At 32.2% G+C, this 20947-nt stretch overlaps 1 protein-coding gene across 1 annotated transcript; it reads right to left on the reverse strand.

The window, feature by feature from the left end:
- Positions 1-211: 211 nt before the first annotated feature.
- LOC108329849 (cytochrome P450 714A1) lies at positions 212-5362 on the reverse strand. The gene is made up of 5 exons (XM_017564199.2): positions 4778-5362; positions 2612-2838; positions 1895-2148; positions 1077-1461; positions 212-839 (listed from the first exon to the last, which is right to left on the reverse strand). The coding sequence occupies exons 1-5, from the start codon at positions 5088-5090 to the stop codon at positions 414-416; spliced, it is 1605 nt and encodes a 534-aa protein (XP_017419688.1). The 5' UTR covers positions 5091-5362; the 3' UTR covers positions 212-413.
- Positions 5363-20947: the final 15585 nt, after the last annotated feature.

Consider the following 20947-nt stretch of genomic DNA (forward strand, 5'->3'; position numbering starts at 1 on the left):
GAGTGTTTTCTATGTAAGATAAATTTCTTAAAATGAAAAAAATCATAACAGATAAAAGAATAGGTACAATTCAAGATTAATTATTTTTCTAATATTTTACTGTGTGAACAATGATAATCATACCATTTTAAAATAGGTAGAGAACAATTATAGTTGGTGAAAAGATGGATATTTTTTCCTTCACATCTTGTGATTTGTAAAAGACATTGGATAGCCAGAAATTGATGCATGATCACTATTGATAGAAGGAAATACATAAACATCTTAAACAAAATTATTAAATTCAGAAGAAACTCTAGTGTAACCTAAGCAATAGTTTTGTGGGTAGAAAAGAAAACACTGATTTATGAAAAGAAAACACATGCTTGCAAGTTCACCAGTGTTGTTTATTGCTGTGATCGTCTCTCAGTCTGTCAGATCTTCTGCATGATAAGATCAATACCATGTTCTGGTTCCACAATCATTATATATTTTGGAGAGTGCCTATAATTAGGAGACAGAGTGAAGCTAAACCTGGAGATGATAAGGGCTAGCACAACCTTCAATTCAACCAGTGCAAAGTTCTTTCCTAAGCACAAGCGAGTACCCAACCCAAATGGCGCATAAGAACTTGGAAACTTGCAAGCCTTGGACACTCCCTCACTGAACCTTTCTGGTTTAAACTCATTAGCATCTGGTCCCCAGACTTCAGGATCTCTGTGTAGGGTTGGGATCAGAGTCCACAGAAAAGCACCCTTAGGAACATTCAGGTGTCCAATTTGGATATCTTCATATGCCTCCCTTGACACAAAGGATGCTGGTGGGTATAAACGTAGCGTTTCTTGAATCACCATACCCAGCTGTTAGCAGCCATCAACCACAAAGAAATGTGATTAACAATTTGACCACAGTTTATGTAAAAGAATAGATATCTAATGAGAGAAATCAACCCCTTAATTTCAATTATTGTAAAAATTAATCCTTGACTTTTAGACAAAAAGAGCTCAAAGAAATTATATGTACAAATATGGAGAGCAGTTTCATAAGATAACGACATGCAAGACTAATTAATGATTTCTCAAAACCAAACAGCATACCGTTTTCAACTGAGGGAGAGAATCTGCATTTGGTATACCATTTGGGCAATGTTCAGCTACCTCAGCCCTTATACGAGTCTGCCAATCTGTGTGCAAACCAAGAAGCATCAAACACCAGGAGGCTGCTACATAAGTGGTTTCATGGCCAGCAAAGTAAATGTTTTTGCAGTTATCCACAATGAAGCTTTTGGAAAAGTCCTTCCCCAGACTCTGATCACTCGTGGCTGCTTCCAACAGTAACTGCATCAAATCCTTCTGTGATGAGGAGGATGCCTCTGAGCATTCTTTCTTGCGTTCCTCCACTAACTCCCATATCAGTGACTCTATCTCTTTCTCCAAATTCGCTATCTCATTTTTCTTATTTGACCAGAAATTCAGTTTCTCACTGCCATTAATTAATAATCAATAAGCTTTTAGGCCACAATTATAAAGCTTTTAAGACACACTTAAGGTTATGTATAGATTTTAGATAAAAAAAATCAGTAATCTAATATTTGTATCCCACAATCTATGATGCTTTTTGGTATAAGTGTCACTCTTAAAATTCTGCATATATACGTGTATGAAGAATTGTACTGTAAGATAGTTGAATTCTAAAGGGTAACATATGCATGTTAGTTCTCAAATTTTGGTTAAAACTGATTTTAGTTCTAACTTTATAAAAAAGGTAGGTTTCCCTTGTTTGAAATGCATAACCTTGTACAGTTCATTTTAACATGACAAAAGAACAGTATCTACCACATTTTAGAAATACAAGAACCAAATCATTGAGTGAATTAAAACAAATTTTATGCGTTTTAGATACAAGATTGGCATACCGAAAACTGATGCCAAAAAGGAAGCCAGTATCCTTGGTCAGGGCCTTCTGTATTCTTCTAAGCTTGGAGAAGACTTCCTTTCCCTTAGAATAATAAGAATGGCCAAATGAAACCCTTGAAATAACATCAGCTGATAAACCTATGAGATCTTTATCCACTTTAATTTCAGCTGTGGCCCCTCCTTGGCTCTCAATAATTTGCTCCCATTTCAGTAGTAATGGCTGCGTTGACTCTATCATTGAGTCCACCATACCCTGCAATACATAGTAATGAACACTGTCTTACCAACATTTACTAAACTATAAATATAAGAAATGTTACATACTCTCTTATAAATACTTTTTCCAAGTCTCCTCAAAATTACAGAAGAGGGATATTTTAGTCCTTCAATCATTTTCTCTCTACTAACACATGATTGATTCATAAAAGGTGATATGTCTATCAATTTAATCTTTGACAAAATCTTTGTGACTTAAAATTTAATCGTAAATATATTAATTAAGATGAATTAGAAACTAAAACATCTTACATCTATAATAGCTAAATAATCAATGTTTCCTAGGAATTGATATATCATATACTATTGTAAGAACCAATTTGAACAATTATTATATCTTTTAGCTGAAAATATAAACTGAAAAAAAAAAAGAACTACAAGAGTATATAGCAAGGGGTAGTGGTTAAGGTATTGACTGACAATTAAAAATTTATACATACCTTAACTTTGTCCATGAAGAATTCAGCTGCAACAAGTTTCCTCTGCTGTGCCCAACTGTTACCATTGGCTCTCAAAACGCCATTGCCAAGCATAGGTGCAAGTTTGTTTGTTAAGTAACCAGGCTTACCCAGAACCAAAGTGATGCAATGATTCAATTCCTTTATTAGATCCGGTTGATTCACATACAGGTGCTGCTTCAGCCCTGTGGAGTAAGTATACAGTAAACCTGCAAGACCAAATATTCATGTCTTCTAATCATTAACTGTTAGAAAAGATGCATAATGCATGCCATTTGTATAAAGTATGTTAGTCCTGTCATTACATGTTCCCCATCTACTTAACATCACATTTGTTTGAAACTATAGAACTATCTGAGTTATACTTTTTTTAGTAAATTTAACCTATGATAGATAATAATATTAAAAGGAAATATGATAAAGGATGTAATGTCAAAACTCTTTGAAATTGTACAAGTATATGTTACTATAACTCTGTTGAATAAAGAAAGAAAGAGAAGAGGAAACATGAACCATAGAATTGATATATGAGTACCCGAATGGAAACACAACAGCTGTAAAGTTGATAACTCCAAATGTAGTTGTCACCCTAGTTTGCACTAGATGCTATATGAAATTTAACATTTAGTCATACAGTTAAGGTATGATATGAATCCATTTTTCTCAAAAATATTAATGACATGACATGAATCCATAGAGGGTGGTAGTGCTTGATTATTGCCTTGAGTGGACAACTTCTTGTTGGCTTAGCCTGCATGATTTAGATAATATGAATTATGCAGAACAGTCTTTAGTTTTTCAGTACAAGATAAGATACTCATTACCTATGTATCTTGTAGAGCCCACACTGGTGAAACTTATTACCTATGTTTCTTTGTTAAGTCATTTTTAATCCTTTTTCGTTCTGTATTAATTGGCGTTAGGAACAAATTTCAAGAGAGTAGCCAGGTATAGAGAGAAATTTTGTACTATTGGTACTAATGTTCTTTAAAATTGTTTAAACAGAAGGAAGAGAGAGAGAGAGAGAGAGAGATTCCCCATAGCATTTCCAAACCTTTTCAAAGTTTTCATAGAATTTTCTAATTTTCAATTCAATTTTACTTTTGGATTCTCAATTAGCAGCAAGTGAAGAAGCCTCTTGTTTTCTGCAAGACAAGACTGCAAGTGGTGAAATAAGGAAGAATATATTCTTTTTCTGCTTTTTTTTTCATCTAACAGTAGGTCAAATAACTGAAATCAGTTACATAAAATGAAAATACTAAAATAATATGTAGATTAATTCAAAACATTTGGTAAAATGCTTGATCACTATGCTAAATTATTTAAAAGTTAAAAGAAGATTGCAAAGGATATATTCCTTCTTTTGGTACCCATCATGCATTATTAACTTTTTAAAGTATCAAGATCTTGCATGCTTTAGGAAAATATCTGCTTTTTTCTCTGCCATCTCATTCAAATATCAAATTGCTAAGTATCAACAAAATAAAGATTAAGGAAGAATGTTCAAAAAGACTGATGTCATGTCAAAAACTTATCCGACTCAGTACCACCAGATGTAACACAGGGTTTTTTTGTCTTTTGGCACCTTATTTCACCGTTAAGAAGATAACAAGGCAAAAACTACAGGAACCCCATACCCCACCAAGTATTCTCAAAATTAGTGCTCCGGCAGAAGTGCACAGTTAAGCACATAAGCACTTAGCTTGACTTTCGGCAAAAGCTAATAACCTGTCTCTAAAATCATGATTGCAAAATTTTGAAACTATTGGTATAGGCCAATGGTTCTATACAAAATACATGAACATTAAAACAGTAGAGAATGCATTTGTTTTGAATACTTATTGCAAGAAAGAGTAAGAAGAGAAAATGGATTGAGAGAAAGAGTAAAAGTTTTTAAAAAAAGTTACATGAAAAATATTATATGAAGGTGTAAGTCCATAAGTTAGTTTATGGAAGAAACAAGTTATTTTATTTTCTTTTTAAAAGAAGAAATTTGTTGAAAGAGGGTCCAAATCTACAACCATGCAGAAATTTTAAGCAGATTTGAAAGTGGCCAACATCCTCAGCACCAGATTTGTTTACATATTATCTAGAAAAATTGGTTAAGATTAATGAGATCAAAGTACAAGGAGAAGAAGAGAAGAGTACCATATTCTTTCCTCCAGTGCTCAAAATAAGGAAAGAGGGTTGCAGTGTCGTCATGAGCCACAAGCTGATCAGAATGGTTGGAGGTTGAAGCAGAAGCTTTGGCCTGGCTAGCAGCCTGAGCTTGAATTTTCAGAATATCAGGCAGATTTCCATGCAGAAAAGAAGGTGGAGGCCCTTTTATTCCTTGCTTTAGTATCCTTTTTCTCACCCTCTGAGACTCATACCACACACGACCATACCCATAGAGTACCCAGCTTAGAACCCCCACAACAGCAACTGAAACCAGTTTCAATGCAACAAAAACCTCCTCCATCTCTACCTTCCTCTCTGTTGCTCCTTCCTTTCCCTCTTGCTCTATAAGTAGTCTCAGCACATAAAAACCATATATTATATTATATATTAGTTTGTCAGAGAGCAAAAGCTGGTTATTTTGGCCTGTTGTGGAGTGTTGTTATATATATTTAAGTATGGAGATGAGGGTGCCAAAAAAGAGAGAGAAGTGGCTTCAGTGCAGTAAAGGCTGGTGACATATGATTTGGTTACGAATCACTAGGAAAGTCTACAAGGAGCTGAAAGAGGGCTACCATATGAAGAGCCAGTGACATATGCCAAAGATTTATATATCTATGCAGGAATGACTGTATGTAATATATGATGATATAATATCATATTATATTACATTATATTTATATGTTCACATGCTTTCCGAGTGGAAAACCTATGTTAATGGACCACACAAGTCACATGATTATTAAGTATAAGTATTTTGTTTGTTTATTAAATTATTAGTGTTTAACAAGGAGGACTTACATTTTCTATCATTTGTAGAGTTTAATACTTATCAAACAATTATAATACAAAATTATTGTTTAGGTAACTTTCAAAATCACAAATGTAATCAAGCAATTAACTAAGTGGTGAACTTAACTAGCCTTTCTTTTTTTTCTTTTTTTCCATTAGCATTATTAACATATTTTATATAAGATTTAATAAGTTTGAAAGGAAATGCACAACAAATGAGACAAATGAAAGTTAAAGTTACATATTATATTACATACATTCTATGACATGTAATATAGTACAGTTTAATAATTTTTATTTGACATATAGTACAGTTATGAGTGTATTTGATGCAGAGAGATCCTTCCATACTTTATTCATTCTAATTTTCTTCTCTCTATGATGAGACTTTGTAGATTATTTTAGTGAAATATAGAGAATTATGAAGAAGGTAAAATTATTTAATGAACTGAATCAGAAAAAAAAAAGTAATGAACTTGTTGATGAGTTTGATGACAAATACCTGCTCTCTGCTCTGACATTTTTGGTGTGCCTTAAAAAGGAAATCCATTACCCCACACCTCTGCTTTCTTTCTCAATTGGTCACTTTGACCTCGGTCAAATAAACTTATAGTTTCAAGTTATTCTAGGTATTTGCTTTTCAGAGTTTTCTGCACCATAATAATATTTATTTTGTATTTTATTTTTTATGGTCATTTTTGGTTGTTCTGTTTCTTTTACAGCTTATTATTTAATATGTTTTTTCTTTTTTTTTTCTACTATTGTCCAAAGATGATGCCTTTTATAGGAGTGTCAAATAATTTTTTTCCCCTTTGTCAATACATAATTTCAGAAGTACCATTCATATTATTTGATTTACAGATTGAAAGGTCGTTTTCACATAAGGATTACTGTAACGGATCAATTTTATGCAAATTAAAGTGTCTTAAAGTGCTTTGAGCTTTTCAATCTTTTTAGCTTAATAATTGGGTGACTTTGGAGAAATTTATGGTCCTTTCCCCCTTGGAATAGTATTGGTCATAAACTTTAAGCATTTAGTTCAACTTCTATCTACCTATTAATTGCTTGGACCATTGTAAAATGATAAATAATAAAGTTTAAGTTATATTTACTATATAAATTAGAATTTAAATTATTTAGATTGATTTTATAAATCTTATTATGTTTTTAATTCCTTTTATTTTTCATTTTTCTCATCAAAAACTTTAAATTATTTATCATATTTTCCATCAACTAAATGACACAATTTAGAAGATAATACTGTTTAGAACAATTTAACCCAACTATATTTTATTAATCTTATCTAATTACGTGTATTGGTATAGATGAAACAATTGTACATTATAAATTTAAATCAATTCACATGTAGTTTTGTAATTATTTAAAAATAATAATGATATTTCAATGCTCTGTTGATTGAGATTAGAGTTTTGAGATAAAATTTTGGATATCTCAAACAATAAAAAATGCATTAAAATTGTGTTTTCCTTCTTGGATTCTTCCTTGAGAATTTATGCATTTCAAGAAACAAAGCAAACTTTTAGTTAAAGTCTGTAATGGAAGCTTGTGATTACAATGTGGTACGGTCTTCGAGAGACATCAGAGCCCTTCAACTTGTATTCATTGAGTGGTCGTTTTCAATTGTGGATTATACAGTTGTGAAGATTCCATCACTCATAACTGTGGATACCTGGTTCAGGGTTTTCATATTCATTTTCTAAAAACATTAGGCAGAAAACAAGCACTCATTATATCTTACAGATTTTTATATTGGTTAGTTTTTAATGTAAAATTCTATTTTCTTAAACTTCAGCATAGCTTCTAGGTTAATTTTTGGATAGATAATTCAGTCTTTAATAAATTTAAAATTTTCAATTAAATCTTTATTAAATTTTTTATTAATTCACCCGTCACAAAGTTAACATAATTATCTAACTCCAAGGATTCAATTGAAAAAATTTAAAATTTTGAGAACTTAATAGACTACAAAAATTTAATAGGGATTTAATTGAAAGTTTTCAATTTTATATGGACTTGAAACATAATTAAGCATTTTTTAATGTAAAACTTTTATATTTGATTATGAAGTTTTTGAAATTTGTAGGAATTATCTACAACTCATTCAATTGTTTTCATTAATTTTTTAGTAATGGAATGATTTGGGAATGAGAAACTATGACGGATCTTAAAAAAATGTTTTATTACAAACTGCCATACACACTATTATATAATATATAAGGTTTATATAAGTTTATATGTAATTTTTCTACTAAACATATGAAAAATGATATGCATGATATTTTTATTTTTAAATATTTTGATACAATTAGATTGGAGAGAAATTTTTCTCATACAAATCTTTTGACATTTCTTCAAAGTTGGTTGGATTAAGATGTATACTGATAATGCAACTTGTGAAAATTCTGGTCTTATTGTTTGTATTGGTCTTTCTTAGAGATAACAAAATTCTCTCTACAGAAGATATATTTTTCTATCGGTTGGAGAGTGATTCTATATTATTATATAAGGTTCTCTCTAATTCTCAAATTGTTAGTTGTATGACACTTCTTGTTTCCAATAACCGAAACATGAATAATGAGGAAATGCATGAAAACCACATCTACCAAAGTTTGAATGCATGGAAAAAGAGCATTTTTTTTCTTTTTGTAACTTTCTCTTAAAATGTGCCAGGAAAGTAAAAAATTATTGAAAAGATAAAATATTAATACAAATTTTATATTAAAGCAATCAAATAATTAAAAAAGTATTAAAATAACAAAGAATGAAATTTATTATTTAATTTTAAATAATTTATTTCAGTGTTTTTTTTATTATGAAATATAATTTTTTTATCCAAAAAATATATTTTTTTACTATCACACTCGTTAAATCATTTGCAAACTTATATACATTTTTTTCTTCACTTTCAACTTTTTTTTTCCTTCAATCAAACCATTTAACTTTCTAACTCTATTCCTCTTCAAATCTACTCTTTCACTCCTGAAATACATCTTCAAATCCAAACTCATGTTTAGAGGAAAATAAAGAAAATGCTTGGAAATAGGTAAAATATAAAGTTTAAGTGTTTTCATATTTTTAAGAAAAAAAATTATTGAACGGATAAGTTAACATTTGTTCGGATTAACAAAATAAGATTCATTATAAATAATATGATATTATGTTATCTATTATTTGTTCTTCATTTTTTTATACTAAATAAAAATTTCTTATATATAAAGTTGTTTAGCTTTTCCTTAAAGAAATTTATTATATATTGAATTTCATTTGGTATTATACATCTTTGTTATTATTTTTTTATAATTTTTCTTAGACAATAACAAATTATTCATGTATTTTTAAAGTTAGGTTGTGATTTTTATGCTCATTAAGCTTAAGTCCAAAATTTCCAACATCACATAGTATGAAGTTTAAAAGATTTATCTAGTTGTGTGATCTATTAATAAGTATGCGTTTGTTTTTGGGTTTTTGTAATTAGTATTGATTTTAGTATATATTATATAGATTGAGTGAAGTCAAGGCTATAAGTGGATTTCATCTCATCCTCTTCCACTGAACCACTATATATTGATCTTGCTTATGTATTTATGCAAATCATTCACTATTGTGAAAGTACTCTTTAAATGAAACTTTAGTTTCGTTCTTAACACCTAAAACCTAACGTCACCAAACTATAATATGATTCCTCAGTGACTACTTGAATGAATAACTTACATTAAGATCAAACTTTATAACTAACTATAGCCTTAGATCTATTCCTAACATCTAAAAGCAAGAGGATAATTAATTGGACCACAACTTGAAACCAAATCTCACTCAATCTCAAGCTAGTGAAATAGGATAAGAGATTAGTTCATCCAACAATAAGCACAAACTAGTTCACAAATAGATTGAATGAAAGCATAAATAAATATCCAAGAAGTAGAAATATAGAGAGTTAGAATTGATTATATTCAACCTCGACACGAGAGAGTTCAACTACTCGTAGAATATTACAATGCAATCTCAATAGCATCTAGACATAAGATTTACAATGAAAGTTGTCTCTCAGGCCTCACAAACTCATTTTTACTCTACTACTATACATTTGATCCTCTACTCAATGCCTAAAATAAGGACATGAAGTCGGTATTTATAAACTATTAAGGGAGGTGCTCAACTCTAACTTTAGCACTTGAGCCATAAAGGTTTTTATTCCAATTCTTTCCAAACCGCCTTTCTTAGATCTTAAGATGCATATTTTTGGGATTAAGTTGTAAAAGTTATATTCCAGATCTTTCCAAAGATAGGTGCTTGAGGTTTCCTCTTCATAAGGGTTTGCTCTTGTGGCCTAAGCCTTGCGCTTTGATGTTCTAGCCCTTGTGATAACTTCTTTGAGAAGGAGTCTTCATGGCTAAGCCTTAGGTTTAGTGTTTGAGGTTTTCCTTTGCAATGAGTTTGCTTGTGTGGCTCAAGCCCCAACTTTGCTGCTCAACTACACTAGTGTCAGTTTTGTCCAAAATTGTTTGAATTTCATCCATTTTCTTTATTATTCCACTTTGACTCTCTATTGATATTAAGATATGAAAAATAAACTAAATATGGGTGAATTAAGCATAATCCAAAAAAAAAAATGAAAACAATATAAGTGTCAAAATTATTTTAAAATTCACTTAAATTAGACACTTATCACTACACCCCACTTTGAATCTTTGTTTGTCCTCAAATAAAGCACAAAATCAATTTATATAGAATGATTCAAAACAATTTTTGCATTGGTTGGCCCATGAAATCATATCAAAGCTCAAGGCATTGCTCACAATACTAAATGGTGTCCATTCAAAGTATTAAGATACAAATGAAAAAATCATTACATAGTTTTGAATTAATGTAATAACTCTCATCAAAATTCTCATTTAAGCGCAAGAGATTCTCTTCCCTAGGTGAGTGTTTCACTCTAGGAAACCTTGCAAGCTTCCACTTAGTTTTTGTTTTCAATCACTATTAGCATGGATCATTAAGGTCTTTGAAGGGCTATAATGTGGTTGGGCTATCAAGAAAATATGACTTTTTGGGATAAAAAAAACTCACTAATAAAGGATATTTAACAGTATGTACATGAAATGAGTTTCTTTCTTTCTTTTCCAACCTTGTTTGACATTTTTCATTTCTCCTTTTTAGGTGTATCAACTTTTTCATTCAGTCCTTTGGACTGCATAAATATGTTTTCATTCTTTTTCTGTAATTTGGTGATATCACCTTGACATTTGCTTCTTGTTCTTTTTTTTATAACAACCCCCCTTTTTTCTTTTTTGACAATATAAACATATTATCCCTTAACGAAAAGGAAGGTAGGATTTTCACATTTTCAGGCTCATGGTGCATGTATGTAAAGTTGAGGTTCAAAAAGAATAATTCAATTTATGTTAGGCTAATTGTTTGGCTCTAGGCTAAAAGTATTAAACAAAGAACTTTTCTTTATCCTTTCCATGCTTCTCATACTTAATAGAAATCCAAAAATAAACACAAAACAAGTGAAATTACTCAACACAAAAGCCTCACTCGTCTCACCTTCAATGGTTGGCTATCTCCTCTTATTAGGTGGATTCACTCATTATGTTAAACTATGAAATATGTTTGCAATGCATCTTGAATCTTTAAGCATTAGGACTTACCATTTTTCCTTATTTTGCAATTCCCTAAGGCATTTAAAGTTAAAAAAGGAAGGATTTTTCTAGTTTTCTCCAATTCATGTTCCAACCAAAAGTCCATAAAATGTTTTCTTTGCAATTCCCAACAGATATCAACTGCTTCAAAATATCCACCTCAAAAGTTTTACAGATATACTTATGCATTAAATAAAAAAAATCAAAAATTAAAAACTGAAATTAAAGACAACAATTTAAATGTGCAAGAATTTAAAAGAACTTTATTTTTTGTGTTTTCAATCTTTCTCTGCATTAGGATCTTCTTATTAGCTCCTATACTGAACCACCTCTTCGAAGAACTATTCATCTTTAAATTTATAGGCATCAACATCCCCTTTTATTATGGCTTTAGTTCTTTGATTGATTGGTCAACTTCAGTATTTACAATTTGTGCTTCTAGTTCAAATCCTTGACTTGTTTAGTCGGTTTCAATATTGGCAAGTTATGTCTTTTAAGCATGAGTCAAAGATTCAAAGCCTCCTTAGTTCAATTCCCTTTGAGCAAACTTCATAGAATGTTTCATGGTGAGCTTAGAGATATTTATGATATTTTCCTGAAAACAAATGTGAAGAATAAGGTTACGAAATACAGACTTAGTTTGTACTCTTCTTGTTACAAGTGGAATTTCAAATCTAGAAAAAAAAAAATTAGGTCTTAGGTACAGAACACAATCTCTTTAAAGTACAAGGTATGTCTACCAAAAGCCTTAGATGATGATTTTGTCATCTCATGTATGTCTGATCAACCATTTCATTTGTTGAAGAAGAACTTTCTTTTAATTTTTAATAGTCTTGTTTTTACTTTTCTTTTCTAGCTTGTTTGAAAAAATCAAATCATCTACAAAATACAACATAATAGAGAAAAAAAAAATTCAAGTTCCCTACAAATTTTCTACCTAGCCCCAAGATTGACATTTAATATGCTCTTGCCTCTATTGATTGTAGCAAGTCATTAAGGTTTTGTGCAACTTTCATTCATTATTCATTCTTTTCTTTTAAGTTCAATTTTCGAAACTATACTAAAATCACATAATCTAATTTCACAATTTGAAAATTTGAAATGCACTTAAAATAAAAACAGAACTTTTGCAATCTATCTGGTTTTTTCAAAAATTCATCTTCTAAAAAATTCCAAAAGGTATGTTCTTACATTAAAATTAAATATAATTGAATCAAGAATGTAAAGAAAAATGAATAAACCCAATTGGATAACTTCAGTGAAAATTATTCAACTTTTTAATATAAATCATATCTTACTTTTTCTATAAACTATTCAAATAGCTTATTGAAAGAAACTAAAATAATTCATGTGAATGTTATAACTTTTCAAATCCATCTTAATTTAATGAACTTGATAAAAGTCAACCAAATTATCTTTTTTTTTTAAATAATGAAGTTGAATTAGTTAATACCCCTCTGTTACTATTATTACTTGTCTAACAAGTCATCCTTTAAGCATTATATAACTAATCATCTAACAAATGACCCAGGAATATCATTTAGCATGTACCTATTAGCTCCCACGTACATGAAACTTTTGTACATATTAATATATTTATATTTTTTATGAATTGAATTAGTTAGAACAAATTTACATCAAAGCATTTTGTCTAAAGAGTATAAAAAAAATATACACTAATTTTTTTTTCTAGAAACTAAGACAACTCTAAACATTTTTATTGTAACAAATACAAACACTAGAGAAAATTAACTATTATATATATATATATATATATATATATATATATATATATATATATATATATATATATATATATATATATATATATATATATATATATATAAAAGAATGTAAACTATTGGTCACACCATATGTAAAAACCTAGAAAATAGAGTATTATAGTTGATAGGTGTATTAAAATAATGAGACCGAGTATTTTATTTAAAATAATTTTATAATATAAATAGAATTTTCTAAACTCGTTTCATTACTTTAGAAACACTTTATCCTTCTAAAACTCTTTCTCTTTGTTTTCTCTTACTTCTTTCTAAGTGTTTTTTTTATCTCAAGTCATCTATTTGACGATCACGAGGTGTCTAGACGATTACGACATCAAGGTCTACCTTTCTATCCGATCAATTTGGTGTTTAGAGCAAGTAAGTTTTCATCCATTTTCTTGGTACTTTTCTTGATCCTTGATCATGTAAAGAGAAATTGTTTTGCATGTATCAAGTTATCTTCTTTCTGGTTCTTGGTTGATTAAGAGTTTTAAGGACTCTGTCTATGTCAAAATTGGTGTTTCCTAGGTTCGTTCAGAAATCCCTTGTGTTGCAAGCAATTAGTGGAGCGTTTTGAGAAATTAAGGCAATTCGTTTATAGGTAAGGGAAGCTAGATTTTTGTTTTATTTGATGTTTATGGTGTAAGTTTGATGTGGTGTATGAGTATTATTTAATTGGTTGAAATTCTATTTTGTGCTAGTTTTAATGAGTTAATTGATTAAAATTGGATAAGTTGTGATGTATACTACTGTGATGTATGTTGAATGAGTAATTGGTTTGGAATTTGATGACATATGTGAAATTGTTATTTGGAATGTACATTTTCTGGAATTAAGAGTTGAATACTTAGGGGTTTTGATAATGTTTGATGAAACTTGGGGGCTTGGGGTAGGGAAATTGTAAGAATGAAATGGTAAATTGGTTTGAAGTAATTAGAATTTGTTATGGGGTGTTTTAGGACTTGTTTAAGTGTTGGAATGGAAGAAATTGGATTGTAATTGATAATAGAGTTAAGCTGGTTTTAGAACTAATATGAAGGGGTTTGAAGTAGTGAAAAGTTAAAATATGGGTTCTGTGAGTAGTTTGTTATTTTGGTTGGTGTTCATAAGTCTTTTAGGACTTGTTGGAGTCCCTAACTTGTTTAAAAACAAACTAAAACTAGTAGAACTCAATTTGAGTCCATAAGTTGAGGTTTGATAGATTTTGGAGTTGAATCTTGTAAGTAAACACTTTAAAATGAGTTTAGGATGGTCTAGATACAATTGTTTAAGTATAATTGAGTGTATAACATGATCTAAGAGTGTTAGAAGTTGGAAAAAATGTATCCATTTGGTCAAGGGTAGTGCATGGTGAAAATTCTACATTTTTGGTGTTGCAGAATTATGCAGAATCGCTGAGCGAGAGGAGTCGCTCAGCGAGAGACTAATGGTCTGGACCACTGTCTCTGTATTCACCTAGCGAGTTGAGTCGTTGAGCGAAAGGTTGGCGGTTCTGGACCACTGTCTTCGTATTCGCACAACGAGTTAGGTAGCTAAGCGAGAGGTTGAGGGGTCTGGACCACTATTTGTGTATTCGCACAGCGAGCGAAGTCACTTACCGAGAAAACTCTTTGGTCGCCCAACGAGAGCAACTAGCCCAAGGTTTGTTTGTATTATTTTTTTATATAATTCTCTGATAATCTTGAGTATGTTTGATTCTTTGAATGGTTTACACATTCTATGATATTATATACCATGTAACATGATTAGATTGGAGTGAAATGTGTAAAGTATATGGTCCTAAGTATTGCTTCAAGGTTAAGTAAGTAAGTTTCAAGATAGAACTTCTTGGTGCGGTTCAAGTATGTTTAGAATGAATGTAGGGAGCTTAGTCTTGGGGGTTATCCTGAACTCTAATGGTCTTTCATTCTCAAGTAGAGAAGATTGATCCATTTGGTCAAGAGGTCTTAGTCTTGGGTGCTTGCAGTATGATCCAAGGCGTGGAACAGACTAACCTTGTGAGTGTGGTAGGGTGAAACCCGTTGGCAATGACTTTGCAAAGCAATATAATGACACATTGTGCTTTATATTAAGAACTTTTAACACTTTGACCATTTGAGAACTTTCATATATGATATCATAGAGTTTTAGAGAGTTTCTACAGGTGCACAGAATTGCTCGAAGAATTAAGATTCAAAGAAAGTGATACTCTTGAAGGATTCTTGAAGAACAAGTTGAAGCGCTTACTGGCTAATCAAATTCTGCACGACTAAGGTGTATTCTGTTATGATAGGATTTCATTTTTTACAATCAAGAGGATTGTTGTTTCCCTATGTGTTGGCCAGGATGTAGAACGTGAGGTTCTTGGTATTTTGAGAAGAGTCTCAAAAGGTTGCTGCAATTAAGAGGGTTGTTCTTCTGCAGGTTGTATTTGCTATATTAGATTGGTTTAGTTAGAGAGGTATTTTACATTTGAGAATTGTTCTCTGTAAATCTTTGTTGTAAAAACTAAAATCTTTATAGTAGGAAGTCTTTCAATCTCAGGTTGATTGAAAGAGACTGAATGTAGGCATTAAAGCCGAACCATGATAAAAAAGATTGTATTTGTTTTCCTTTCTCTATCTTTTTACTGCTTTATTATTTGCAATTGTGTTGTGCACATTTAAAGATCATCTTAATTTTCTAGAAAGATTTAAAAAGAAAAAGTTTTTATCAGTTACCAATTCACCCCCCCCCCTCTTGGTAAGAGAAACTAACCATATTGTTTCTTACAATTGGCACCACAACAAGTTTTTCAAAAATTATTTGAAAAATAATCGACTACTCTTTCTGTGAAATCGATTAATTGATCATGATGACTTCTGTTTCTTTAATCATGCGAAAGAGTGAATTTGATAATGATTGCGTGAATGTTATTTGTAACAATAAATGCATTTATATTACTAATGGTTTTCATGAGTCTTTTAAGACAGGGATATTTCATAAATCCTCTCAAGAAAGAAAAATTGGCATCAACATTCTGCAACCTAAAGAAAAGGAAGCAAATTTGCTGGCAGAAAAATTCACCAGATTCCTGAACATAAAGAAGACAAATATAAATCTCAGGGATGATCAGACGATAAGAAACAACCAAGAATTACAGGATGTTGATCTTAGTATGATGGCAAAGTCAAACACAGCTAAAAGAAGTTCTAAACAAGAAGAAAAGCAATCCATGTGGTATCTGGACAATGGATGTTCTAGACATATGACAGGCGACCCAACCAGATTCACAAGTGTCTCTCACAAGACAAACAATCATGTTACTTATGGAGACAATAATAAGGGTAAAATAATTGGAATTGGTAAAATCCAAACACCCTCTTCTTATGAAATTGAAAATGTGTTGCTTGTTGAAGTACTAAAACATAATATACTTAGCATAAGTCAACTCTGTGAGAAAGGGCTAAAAATAACATTTGAACCTAATCACTTTCTCATAAGTAATTGCTCTACAGATGAACTTTTGCTAATTGGAAAGAGGTGCAATAATATCTACATGATTGACTTTAGAAAAACCTCCTTTAAATCTGTTATATGCTTGTTGACTAAAGATCACGATGCATGGTTGTGGCATAAGAAGCTAGCACACATTAATATTTACAATTAAATAAACTTGCTTCTAGGAATCTTGTTGTTGGTCTACGAAACATAAAATATATTTCTGATATGCTTTAAGATGCTTGCAAAAAGGGAAAACAAACAAAAACTTCTTTTAAAACCAAGAGAGAAATGTCTACTACTAGACCTCTTGAATTGCTTCACATGGATTTGTTTGGTCGCTCTAGAATCAAAAGCCTTGGAGGAAATCTTTATGGATTGGTTATTGTAGATGACTACTCTAGATATATGATGAGTGCATATTTATGCCCACATTTATGCTTTAAAATTCAAATTTTTGATGAGATAATTGTGCTTAAATGGTTGATTTTAAAGGAATTTGTGATGATTGGAATTGTTGGGTTTGGGAAATAAAGAGACATAAAAAGTGAGTTTTAGCGCATAAATTATTCTTGGATTTTCTAATGTTTATTTGTGCAGCTGAGATTATAAATTCTATTGGTCCAATTGGCAATTCAAGGCCCAAAATCAGGTTTTATTTGGAAAATAATGTACAGATGGGCCAAACAGGCACACTTTACCCTTGCACCCCCTAAAATCCCTACATACACTCCTATTTCTGAAACAGGCCAAAGACCAAGCCCAAACACTGAGCCATTTCTACTACACCTCCCTAAGTTTCCTATACACACCCCTCCTAAGCTAGACTCCACCAGATCATGCCACGTGTCCAAATCCTCCCCACACAGATCTAGCCAACCACATTTCGCCACCTCAGCCCTAACCCATGAGCATCATCTTCCACCTTCTCCAACAGAACCCTAGCCGCCACCACCTTCCCGTCGCGCCGCTCCGTCACCGGACAGCCACTGCCGTGCCGCCGTCACCACCACGCCGCGACCTCCGTTCATCTTCTCCCTTCTCAAAATCAACCTTGTCGTCAACCTTCAAGCCACCGCAACCACCCTCACCGACGAGCGCCGCAACCGCAAGATCATCCGCGAGCACCTCCTCTCCATCCGCGCTGCCGCGAGGTTTCCATATCACCGTCGCACCGCCAGCCGCCGCGATAACACTCTCTCCTTCGTCAATCGCAAGGCCGCAACATCCACCTTCATCGCGCCATTAACGGCGATGCCGCGATCAACGAGCATCATCGCCGCAGGACCTCCGTCACACAGTCGCCGTGCTCACCTCCTTGCCGCTGCCATCCATCATCAACACGCACCTGCACTCAGAAAAACCACAGAGATCCAATTTTCTCGCATTCTCGCCATTGCCCAACCTCCATGGCAGCCATCAACATGCCACCGCCGTGAACCTTCCCGCTCTGCCATCGGACCTCCACCTGCAAATCCAAAAACACGACAAAATCGAAGACGCGGTGCAGAGCAATTTCCCCAATCTGAAACCCTAATTGGGTGAGAAAGGGGGATGCCACGTGGCGAGCTCCCATTGGGCGCGACCTCTCTAGTCAATGCTGTTTGAATCTGGTCAAAACTGGTCAACTAAGGGGCTTTCTTGCAATTTCAGAATTCTGAAGGGGCTAAAGTGCAGATAGGGGAAATTTCAGGGTATTTGTGCAATTTTGGAAAGTCAGAAAAAACTAAAAGATAAAATTCAGTTGTTAAATTTGTGAATATCAACAGAAAATATCTTCCAAATAATGTTATAATTAGTTATTTGGAAGATATGAGATAAAAGATTCTTTCAACTGAATATTCAAAGTCCAAGCCCAAGCAAGCCCTATATTAAGAGACCTAGGGGACTTCAAGTATTTCATTCTCTCATACTCCTTTCACTTTTCTTTCATCTTGTATTCAACTCCATTCATGGAGAGCTAAGCATCTAGGGCTATTCTGCTGTAATTCCATTATGGATTCTGAGGTTAGATTGAGTTAATGCAATTGTTTACTTTGGTTATTGATTTAAGTTATTATCTCTCTATGTCTTTCATCTCTCTATCTTGTTAAAAGCAAAGATTTTTGCATCATAATGTGTTTGAATCTACATGCATATTGATTATATGAGTTCTAGGATTTCTAGGTTTAATTGAGAATATACTTTGATTTAATTTAGGAACTTTCATATGATTAAATGGTTTTTACTATCAATTGAGAATGTACTTTGGTTGGTAGTAATAATTTCAACTATAATTAATTGAGAATTTACTTTGATTGATTAACTTTTAACTTGGTTAGGAGATTTAAGAATAGACATGATTAAACACAATAGAATTTGATTGAGAATGTACTTTGGTTGAATTTATTGTGAATAATCTAGAAAGGTTTTGCATTTGATTGAGAATTTAGTTTGGTTAAATGCATGATCACCCTCAAATTAATTAAGAATGTACTTTAATTAATTTGAAACTTAAACAATAATCAATTCAACAATTATCTGTGAATAATCGATGATTATCTTGGAAAAACAGTGGAATTAGCCTATTTCATCGTAATTGTTTTTAAGTTTCTTATTTATTCTTTAAACACTCTTCAACCATTACTTTTATTCATAAGCATTGCATAGCATTCGTAAGAGTCACAGATATTCAAAAGCAATTCCGTGTTCGTTGGGAGACGACTCAGGGTTACGTTAACCCTATCTACTTTCTTAAATACTACTTGGCAATACTGAAGTTGCCTTGAAAAGTAGTATTAATTTGATAGCTTCAACGATAGCCTATCAAATTTGGCGCCGCTGCCGGGAAATACGGTTAGTATTTTGAATATTTAATTCTTATTTTTATTTTTATTTTTATTTTTATTTTTATTTTTTTTTATCTTTATTTTTGTTACGCAGATACATTTAATTTAATTTGAGTTATTTTGTAGTCTTTAGTCATTCTTGTTTTAGGAAAAATCTTTGTTCTTGTTTTTATTAAGAATTTCTTTTGAGAAATACTTGAGGTTAGTTTGAATACACTCTGGCTAGGAAATACTTGGTACTTAAGTTGTCCATTGTGACGCACCTATCTTTCCTAGGAGTGGATCCAACAAGTCTCTCTTATCTCTTATTTGAAATCTTTCTCTAAAGCAAGAACAAAAGAAAAAAAGAAGTCAAGAGAAACAACTTCAAGCAGATTACGTAGTGCATGACCAGAGCTAACCCGAGAGAATTTTATCAAATTAACCCGGAAGTCGAAAGGAATTTGCGTAAGTTGCGGAGAAGATTGAAATTTGGGTGTTCTACTGAGGGAACACTTCCTACATCCGAAGTCATATCACCTTCATTATCTCCCATCACAAACATACCATCCAATCCTTTGCCTGATCCTAACCCAAACAATATGGCCTAAAGAACCATCAGACAGTTAGCCACCTCCCAAAATACAGTTATCCGAAGTAACATTGAATACCCTAATGAGGAGTGGGAGTTGAGACCTAACCTTTTAAATGCCTTACCAAAGTTCAATGGGTTATCAAAGGAGAATCCACACAAGCACTTGAGACAATTTCACATGTTGTGTGAAAACTTTAGATCTCCTAGGATCACAATAGAGAGCCTTAAAATGAGAGCTTTTCCATTTACTATTCAAGGAGCAGCTCAAGATTGGTGGTATTATCTCTCTGCACGTATTACAAATTGGGAAACTATTGAAAGACTCTTTCTTGAGAAGTATTTTCCTGCATCTAGATTATCAGCTATCCGTAGAGAAATTCAAGATATAAGACAAAGAGATAGAGAGAATCTTAGTGAATATTGGGAAAGATTCAAGAAATTATGTTCTTCATGCCCTCAACTCCAAATGGAAGATTTTATTCTAAGCTTTTATGAAGGCTTAAGTCCTACTGATAGGTCATGGGCAAATTCTGCAAGTGGAGGATCTTTCTTAGACAGGTCACCAGAAGATGGTATAGATCTAATAGAACGAAAGGCAGTAGACAATCAACAGTATGGCACAAGAGAAAATTCAGTGACTTTGTTGAAGGGAGTGCATGAAATTGATAATGGTGCAGTTGATGGAAAGAGGATAGATGAAAGATTGAATAAGCTAGAAAGCAAACTCGACGAGATTGCAAGTTTGTTTAAAACCTCAACTCCACAAATTGCTAAGAAGTGTGGAATTTGCATTTCAACTAACCATTATACTGATGAATGTCCTAGCTTGGTGGAAACCACTATGGAAAACTCATCTCAAGTTTTTGCTGCAAACATGATTGAAGGAAATAGACCATACTAGAATTATCATGACTCAACCTCCAATAGGTATCAGCAAAACAGACAACCTTATGTTCCACCTCAACAAAGGCAACAACCTCAACCTGAAATGTCACTACAAGATTTCATGAAAACAATACTTGAGCAAAATTCAGAAATCAAGAAATCAATTGTAGAGTTGACTC

This window comes from Vigna angularis, chromosome 4 (genome assembly GCF_016808095.1).
Source record: "Vigna angularis cultivar LongXiaoDou No.4 chromosome 4, ASM1680809v1, whole genome shotgun sequence".
Lineage (NCBI taxonomy): Eukaryota > Viridiplantae > Streptophyta > Magnoliopsida > Fabales > Fabaceae > Vigna > Vigna angularis.

Excerpts from the sequence above, each read along its gene's own strand:
- LOC108329849 (XM_017564199.2), bottom strand. The coding sequence starts at position 5,090 with ATGGAGGAGGTTTTTGTTGCATTGAAACTGGTTTCAGTTGCTGTTGTG. Across the intron at positions 1,462-1,894 it reads CTTTTTGGCATCAGTTTTCG|TGAGAAACTGAATTTCTGGT; the intron begins GTATGCCAATCT and ends AATTAATGGCAG. Across the intron at positions 840-1,076 it reads CTCTCCCTCAGTTGAAAACG|CTGGGTATGGTGATTCAAGA; the intron begins GTATGCTGTTTG and ends GGCTGCTAACAG.